The sequence below is a fragment of the Sesamum indicum genome, linkage group LG4, assembly GCF_000512975.1.
Source record: "Sesamum indicum cultivar Zhongzhi No. 13 linkage group LG4, S_indicum_v1.0, whole genome shotgun sequence".
In the NCBI taxonomy this organism is placed as follows: domain Eukaryota; kingdom Viridiplantae; phylum Streptophyta; class Magnoliopsida; order Lamiales; family Pedaliaceae; genus Sesamum; species Sesamum indicum.
Window position 1 is genome coordinate 16,982,087 of NC_026148.1, and position 9,469 is coordinate 16,991,555.

A 9,469-nucleotide genomic window follows, 5' to 3' on the forward strand; every position below is an offset into this window, starting at 1 on the left:
TATCCAACAAGTAACCATGGAATCTGCCTTCACCCATTGCTCAAGTTCTTTTCCACTTTCAACAGGTTTGGTAGTTTCTCCATTGATGAATCCTAATTTCACTTTAGCCAATAAGGCTAATTTGATTGACCTGTTCCAAGAGAGGAAATTAGAGCCATCTAGAGGTGTTGTTACCGGGCTCAAGCCTAGATTTTCACTTGGATGAAGTTTGAAATTCTCTGATTCTTCTGCCTTGGATTTCTTGATTTCTAACAAAATAACAAGAGAGGTTTTGAAGTCAAAAGGAGGTAATCAGAGAACATCAATGATGGCTCTGATACCATGTAGAAATTTGAATGTGAGTGCGCATGGAAGCCATGGATTCAAGAAGCAGAAATCAAGCTGGTATATTGAAAGATCTGTAGTTACAATACTTGGCAGAGGAAGACGATGCAGTAGTGTTCTGCAGTTAACTAAGGTAACTTCCTTCTGATAACAGATTAACTAATAAACTAACAAGGTGTTAATCTGCTATAGTAAAAGCGTGCAAGCGTTTTTATAAGTGAAAGTGCAACTACTGTTAACGACTACAAAAAGACGTGAAAACACTTATAAACAAAAACGCAAGTGCTAAAACGCGATAGCAACAGTCTAGTGTAGATGTTCTTCTTCTACATTCTTGCTGAAAGCTTCACCACTTCCATCTCCTCTATTCATCTAATCTACAGGTAAGGATGAGTAAATAATCTCAATTTTTACAGCTACTGTATGTCACATTTATCTGGATCCAACAGCTTTTAATAAATCAGTCCATTTGAGCTGGATCATGAAGTACACATCTAATAGCTATTTGTACAATCAGAATTAGACACTTTAAGATGTAAATTTGCTAAATCTTCTCCAAGTTCTATGAATTGATGTCAAGAAACGGATAATCCGTGTAACCAACTACAGGATCATGTGTGTAGAATGTGTTTCTATCATACTTATTAAGAACCGAATCAAGCTCAAATCTCCTCGGTAAATCGGGATTAGCCAAGAACAATCGCCCAAACGCCACGAGATCAGCTCCGCCCCGGGTTATAACTTCGTTGCCATCGTCCCTATTGTATCCCCCGGCAACGATAAACGTCCCTTTGAAAGCTTTTCTCATGGGAACCAAGCTGCTTCTCGTAACTTGCTTTTCAAACTGCGTTATCATTCTTGGCTCAATCACATGGCAGTAGAGTATGTTGTATTTGTTTAGTGCCTTGGCCATGTATAGGCCGAGGGCGTCCGGGTTTGAGTCCCCACATTCGTTGTAGTCAGCATAGGGTGAGAGCCTAATGCCGACTCTCTGGGGTCCTATCTCCTGTGCCACGGCTTCCACTATCTCTAATGGGAAACGACAACGGCTCTCTAAGCTTCCTCCATACTCGTCGGTCCTGTCGTTTACTTGGTCTTTCATGAATTGATCGACCAGGTAACCGTTTGCTGCATGAATCTCTACCCCATCGAAGCCTGTTGGGATTCAAACATGAATTAAGAGGAATGCATCAAAAAGAAACATGCTTTGCCTATACAATATTCTGTTATGGTCAAGGAGGGGATGGTACAAGGGCAAACACAGTAATTCCTATATAGTGGACATGACGACGGTCCGATTACATGGATGGTTGTAATTATCTTGAACATGATGTATCAAAACCTTCAAACAGTTGTTCTGTTTCTAACACATGGATGACAAGTAGAGATAAATTATATGGATCAAATTAACCTGCTTCAATGGCGTGTTTTGCAGCCACTCTAAAATCATCGACAATCTGAGAGATTTCCTCAACCGTGAGTCGATGAGGCGGTGAAAAGATTGCTTCGTTGGAGCCTCCAATATCCACATCGGTTTGAATCGGCTTGTCCGTGCAAGAAACTGGAGGGTTCCCATTGGGCTGGTAACCTTGGACGAAAGATTAAGGAGGTTAATTACACGTTAGAACACATTTCTAACACAAATCTAGCAATTCTTGAGGTAGAACAATCTGAGCTAGGATCATGTTGTTAGGAAATGGATCGGGTTAAGATGGATAACAGGTGGAATATGAAGGCAGTAAAAGACACACGAATTTGTTAACCCAGTTTGGATATAAATCCTACGTCTGGGGGCGATACCAAGCCAGGAGAAAACACTCAAAGAGGAGAAAAATTGAGGAGTACAACACACACACACTTGTATGCAAGTCTTCACCACACGTGAAAGACAACACTCACCCTCGTCTCAACTCTTTCTTTTCTCTCTACTCTATTCTACTTTGCTCTATAAAACAATGCTAATAAGAGTAGTATATATAGCCATGACTTATCCTTTTTCCAACTCAATTTGGGATTTCTAAGTTGAATGAGGTTATCCTTCTCCAACTCAACTTTGAATCGGGTTATCCTTCTCCAACTCAACTTGGGAATTCTAAGTTGAATCAGGTTATCCTTTTCTTCTTCAAATCAATCTTCACAACTTAACAATCTCCCACTTGAAGATTGATTAGCTTTTCTCCACTTCTTTCTTGGTACCGCCGGGTTTGTCCACTCTAGTCATCAAGGCCAGTCGAAGCCGTACACAGCTTCAACTTCGCCATCCCATCGCAACCGGTCAGCATGTCCGCAGGATTCTTTTCTCCTTGGATCTTCTCCAGCTGCAGTGCCTTCTTCTCCAGAAGTGAAGTGATGAAATGGTACTTGATCTCGATGTGCTTTGTCCGCGAATGGAACGCGGGATTCTTTGCCAGATGGATCGCACTCTGGCTATCGCTATGAAGAATCACATCTGCCTGAGGTTTCCCTAATTCACCCAACAAGTGTTGCAGCCAAATGAGCTCCTTAGCTGCCTCAGTAACTGCCACGTACTCAGCTTCCGTCGTGGACAGTGTGACAACCTTCTGCAACTTTGAGACCCAGGATACGGCTGTACCGCCATATGTGAACACGTACCCTGTAGTGCTCCTCCTTTTGTCATAGTCACTCCCTGCAAAAGCAGCGTCAACAAACCCAAACAAGGTAAGCTTGCCCTTACCAAACACCAATGCTCGGTCCTTAGTACCCCTCAGGTACCTAAGAATCCATTTCACAGCTTCCCAGTGCATCACTCCTGGATTGCTCATAAAACGGCTAACTACTCCCACTGCATGTGCTATATCCGGTCGAGTACAGATCATAGCATACATCAGGCTCCCAATTGCTGAGGCATACGGTGTGACTCTCATCTTTGCACGTTCGGAGTCAGTCTGGGGCGAATCACTGTTGGATAGTTTGAACTGATTTCCCAATGGCGTTCCAACCGGTTTTGCATTTTCCATCTTGAATCTGCATAATACCTTCTCAATATAATCAGATTGAGATAACCATAATTTACCAATACCTTTGTCCCTTGTGATTTTCATGCCCAATATCTGTCTTGCTTCGCCAAGATCTTTCATGTCAAACTTCCTCGATAACTGATCCTTGAGCCTATTGATCTCCTTGACATTTGATCCTGCTATCAACATGTCATCAACATACAGGAGTAGAATGATAAAAAACTCATCGAACCTCTTCACGTAGCAGCAATGATCAGCATTGCATCTAGAGAAACCTATCTCTAGCATGAAGTTGTCAAACTTCCTGTACCACTGCCGCGGAGCCTGTTTCAATCCATACAGGCTTTTCTTCAGGCGACACACCTGCTGATCATCTCCATTATACCCCTCAGGTTGTACCATGTATATCTCCTCCTCAAGATCCCCGTGTAGGAAGGCTGTCTTTACATCCATCTGTTGTAACTCCAAGTTCTCTGCCGCTACCATGCTCAACACAAGACGAATAGTAGTTAACTTGACAACAGGTGTAAAAACATCAGTAAAGTCAATACCGTATCTTTGTTGGAATCCCTTTACTACGAGTCTTGCCTTGTACCGCTTCTTCCCGTCTGATTCTTCCTTAACCCGATAGACCCATCTGTTCTGTAGGGCCTTCTTTCCTTTTGGGAGCTGACACAATTCCCATGTGTTGTTTTTCTTCAACGAGTTCATCTCGTCGTTCATCGCAAGCTCCCACTTGCTCTTGTGGACATCATTGACTGCCTCTGCGTAACATTCGGGTTCTCCACAATCAGACAAAAGCAAGTAATAAAGAGAGGGGGAGTACCTATCTGGGGCCCTTCTCAGCCTCGGTTCTCGACCCAGTGCCAAGGGTGTGCTGCTTTCAGTAATCGGTTCCTCCGATACTGGTTCTGGCTCTATCTCCGTTTGTTCGGTTTCGTCCGTCTGAACTCCCACTGAATCCGTATCTGCTGGTCTCATGATCCCGGAATTTGAAATATCGAGATCAACAAATTCCCTTTCCTTCTTGTCATCGTCCGGGCTTACCTTCCTGTCGTTGTACATTACATCCTCATTGAATATAACATTCCTACTACGAATTATTTTCCGGTTTTGATCATCCCAGAATCTATACCCAAATTCGTCAGTCCCATACCCAATGAATGTACATTTAATCGACTTAGCATCCAGCTTAGTCCGATCATCGTTCAAAATATAGGCTGAACAACCAAACGTACGTAAGAAAGAAAGATCCACTTTCTTACCACTCCATACCTCTTCTGGTATCCTGTTGTTCAACGGGACAGAAGGCCCTCGATTGATCAAGAAAGCAGCCGTGTTGACTGCATCTGCCCAAAACATCTTTGGTAGTCCGCTCTTCAATCGCATGCATCTCGCACGCTCATTCAGTGTTCTGTTCATCCTCTCAGCAACGCCATTTTGCTGAGGTGTCCCCGGGATTGTTTTCTGCATTCGGATTCCATGGTCGGCGCAGTAATTCTTGATACCTTCACTGTTGTACTCGCCACCGTTATCCGATCTGAGACATTTCACTTGTAGACCTGTCTCATTTTCCACTAGTGCCCTCCATCTCCTGAATGTATCAAAGGCATCAGATTTTCTTTTTAAGAAATACACCCATACCTTTCTAGTGGAATCATCGACGAATGTCATGTAGTACGTTGATCCACCAAGAGATGACACTGGTGCTGGCCCCCACAAATCGGTGTGAACAAGCTCCAACTTTTCTTTCCTCGGAGTTCTTCCTGTGGTCAAGAAGCTCACCCGCTTCTGCTTTCCGAACACGCAGTGTTCACAATGACCCACCTCCACCGATTTTAACTCGGGCAACCGTCCTTTCGACTTCAGCACGTTCATTCCTTTCTCGCTCATGTGGCCCAAGCGATTGTGCCACAGGTTAGCCTGCGATACAGTTCCTGCAAAGGGAATGTTTAAACTGGATCCTCCCGCCATGTAGAGCGTTCCCGACTTTAGTCCTCGAGCCAAAGTCATTGCTCCCCGACTGATCTTCCACTTCGCGTCTCCAAACGTCGTGTGGAATCCATCACTATCCAGCTGTCCGACTGAGATCAAGTTCCTTTTCAGTCCTGGTATGTGTCTCACATCATGTAGGGTCCAGCATGACCCATTCGTTGATTTGATCCGCACATCTCCCTTTCCTACAATCTTGAGGGGTTTGTTATCTGCAAGATAAACTAAGCCAAAATCACCTGAGGTGTATGGCTCCATGATGTCTTTGTTGCTGCATGAGTGGAATGAGGCCCCTGAATCCACAACCCAATCATCGGAAGAACTGCTCACACTCAACAAGAGTGCATCCGTGATCTCCTCCGTCGCGGCATTCGCTGTTCGGCCCTCCTTTTCCTTCTTTGGCGCCCGACATTCGCTTTTCATGTGTCCGGGCTTCTCGCAGTTCCAGCACACCATCTCCTTCTTGCCCTTGTTCTTCCCCCTGGACCTTGACCTGGACCTTCCACGGTATTTACCCCGTGTGTCAGGTCTCCCTCTGGACTCTGTATGTAGCGCAGAGCCAGATGATCCACCCGTTTGCTTTCTACGGGTTTCCTCGTTCAACATCATGTCCCTGATGTTGTCGAACTTCATCTTCTCCTTCCCAGACGAAGTGCTCACTGAAGTAACAACCACATCCCAACTGTCAGGTAAAGATGAAAGCAAAATTAACGCTTTTACCTCATCGTCAAACACGATATCCACAGACGCCAGCTGTGTCGTGAGTTGGTTGAAGTCATTGAGGTGATCGGCCACCGACTTCCTCTCCTCCATCTGCAACCTGAATAGTTTTTTCATCAGCATAACCTTGTTCATTGCTGAGGGTTTCTCGTACATATCGGCAAGAGTCTGTAGAACTTCCTTCGTGCTCTTTGCTCCCTTCACATGATAGGCGACATTCCGAGAGAGCGACAGGATTATTGCGCTCATCGCCTTTCGATCGAGCACCTTCCATTCTTCATCACTCGTCTTCTCGGACTTCTCTGCAAGTGGTTCGTACAGGTCCTTCCCGTACAGGTAGGCCTCCATCTGCATACGCCAAAACCCAAAGTCGGAACCATTGAACCGTTCGACTGGAAACTTTCCCTCCATCTTAACTCCTTGAACCAGGCTCTGATACCAGTTGTTAGGAAATGGATCGGGTTAAGATGGATAACAGGTGGAATATGAAGGCGATAAAAGACACACGAATTTGTTAACCCAGTTTGGATATAAATCCTACGTCTGGGGGCGATACCAAGCCAGGAGAAAACACTCAAAGAGGAGAAAAATTGAGGAGTACAACACACACACACTTGTATGCAAGTCTTCACCACACGTGAAAAACAACACTCACCCTCGTCTCAACTCTTTCTTTTCTCTCTACTCTATTCTACTTTGCTCTATAAAACAATGCTAATAAGAGTAGTATATATAGCCATGACTTATCCTTTTTCCAACTCAACTTGGGATTTCTAAGTTGAATGAGGTTATCCTTCTCCAACTCAACTTTGAATCGGGTTATCCTTCTCCAACTCAACTTGGGAATTCTAAGTTGAATCAGGTTATCCTTTTCTTCTTCAAATCAATCTTCACAACTTAACACATGTCAAGAGGGAATTTACTATAGTTTGAAACTCTGCCAGCATGCCAAAGCTGGCAGAAAAAAACACCTCCTTTCTCATGAACTGCTTTAACAATTGGCTTCCATGCTTCCATTTGGTCTTTCCTCCATATGCCTGGAGTATGTGGATACCTTCAATAAAGAAAGCAAAGCATCCAAGGTTATGTAAGATTTCTGACTGTACAATGGCAAAATTCTAGTACAGGAATCCATCATACGGAAAGTGAAATCCAGTTATCATGTAAGTGGTTTATAATTTAGGGAGAGCGATCAATCATATGTTAAGTGTATTATATTTGTTGTGTGATCTGTTCAGTTCAACCACACGTGGCTTGGCTAATAGTATATTTTAGACAAAACAAGACCAACTCTTTCATACTTTTTGAATGGCTCTGTCCTGTATATTACAGGAGTGGCAAAACAAGAACCCTAAATCTAGGGGTTGGTAGAAAGTACCCAAGAATTAAATGTTGTTTCGCAATTGCAGGACTTTCCACCTTCGAACTTTTGAAAGTGAACTGAATTTACTTACGTGGACAACTACGTGCACTATTTTTTAGGCGCAATCCCTTAATTTGCCCGTCAAATCCTATTTTTATTCCCCATCATATATTAATTGCGTAAATGGTTGTCCTGATTTCTGTTGTCTTTGTCTATCAAACACAGATGAATTGGAGACAAATAGAAGTAGGCAGTTAAAAGTCATATATAGTACCCTTGAGCAGTGTCTGAGATTCCAGAGGCTTCAGAGATCAAGAATCCACCCTCTGTTGTCCTCTGTGAGTAGTAAAGAACTGCATGTGTCTGTGCCATGAAGTTGTAGGATCTTAATCTTGTCATCGGTGCCAAAACTATCCTGCAAATTTAACGTTGTAATAAAGGAATTTATTATTAAGGGATAGGGTAAATTGCAGTCTACCTACCTAGTGTCGTAGAATATAAGCAAACAGTCCTGTTATGCAAAATTGCTTCATTTATAAATATATAGAGAGGTAAATTGCTATTTATTTTTTCATAGGAAATAATTTATTAATTTTTAATATCACAGGAGTGTAAATTACAGTAAACCCTAGTGGGATGATGTCTTTTTCTTTTCTTTTTTGTTTTTCCTCAAATATCATCTTAATTATTTCCTCCCCAATCAACCAAAGAAGCAAAGAACAGAACTTCACAAGCCTCATCATCTCATCAACTTCCTTCTTCTTCACACACACACATATCATCATCACTAATTCAAAACACACAAATATTATTGAGCAAACTCACACAGATAAACACAGAAATATTATTCAGCAAAACACACACACACAGAGAAGAATACCTGTGGCATAGATGAAAACATCCCATGTTGTAAGAAGATAAGAGAGGAATGGGCAGCTTATCGTCAGCTTCCTCTCTATTTTCTCCCATTTTCGTCAAACTGCTGATGTCTGGGAGAAAATAACACCACCACTGCCATAAAGTCAAGTGGTTAATATCAGTGCAATTATATTTAATTTGGGGCAGTTTGAAATGAGTACGCAAAGTCATATTTGAAATGCCGATGTGACGTTGATAGGATTTTTCACATAATTGAAAAACTAATAGGTAGCTATTAAGGAATTTAAATTTAATTATAAATAAATTATAAATTAAAAATGGAATATAATAATATTTTAACAGACTAAATTGAAGTTGCATTATAATATTTAAGAGAAAATTATATTAAATAAAAATTAAGTAGGACATAATGGGTATTTTAGAAAAAAATTAAAATTAAAATAATATATTATATATAAAATAAAAAATTGAAAAAAAAGAAAAAAGAACAAGAGTGGGGCGGTGGGGGTGATCATTTTGTTAGGTGCATATGTATGTTTGCCTGTTCTCCAAACTGACAGACACACACCCTTCACACAAATCACAAATTGAACACACACATTTGCGGATAACAGAGGTAAGGAATTTTGAAATTTAATTTTTAATGATTTATATAATTATATTATTTAATTAATCAATTTACTACATTGCACTAACATCCATCAAGGAATATACTTATAATATTATGAAGGACGAGGACGTGTTTGTATAATTAGACATAACTTTAAAAAATAATAATGTAATTTACCCGATTATTTGTTAAGGGCCAACCCCTTTTGAGTAACTAACTTTGGTCGTCATAATATTGATCGACTAAAATACATAATCAAATTGTATATGTAATCTATGATCACACTGAGAAGTTTTTTACTTCACCGGCTGGAATATTTCTGTGTTGCTAAGGCATAATTCATGTTTCAGAAACTAGCTGAGTCTCAAGCATTTATGCTCCAGGATCACACTGCTGTAGCCTATTTTCATTACAAAGACGTTCGAAATGTTGTTACGTTGCTGAAGGGGTTGCAGAAATGCGACTCGAGGATCGAGCTTGGGCTGACAAATGCCTGGAGTTACCTAGAAACACATGCTGTATATCACACACTGATCTAACTTAGAAGGGATTTGGGATGGATGGATCCAACAAGCAGCAATCCAGTAGTCTAGTAGATTTATG

At 41.5% G+C, this 9,469-nt stretch overlaps 1 protein-coding gene across 2 annotated transcripts in view; it reads right to left on the minus strand.

Annotated features, from left to right (window-relative positions):
- LOC105161302 (12-oxophytodienoate reductase 1) overlaps positions 756-9,469 on the minus strand; it is a 9,057-nt gene continuing 343 nt past the window's right edge. Inside the window, exons 2-6 of one of the 2 annotated variants that reach the window (XM_020693234.1) lie at positions 8,258-8,388; positions 7,652-7,792; positions 6,986-7,068; positions 1,736-1,912; positions 756-1,479 (exon numbers count right to left, since the gene is read on the minus strand). In XM_020693234.1, the coding sequence (XP_020548893.1) occupies positions 887-1,479; positions 1,736-1,912; positions 6,986-7,068; positions 7,652-7,792; positions 8,258-8,346 (1,083 nt within the window). In that variant the 5' untranslated portion in view covers positions 8,347-8,388 and the 3' untranslated portion in view covers positions 756-886. Of the gene's footprint in view, positions 1,480-1,735; positions 1,913-6,937; positions 7,069-7,651; positions 7,793-8,257; positions 8,389-9,469 lie in introns of both variants that reach the window. The other variant, XM_011078942.2, reaches the window with a different exon arrangement.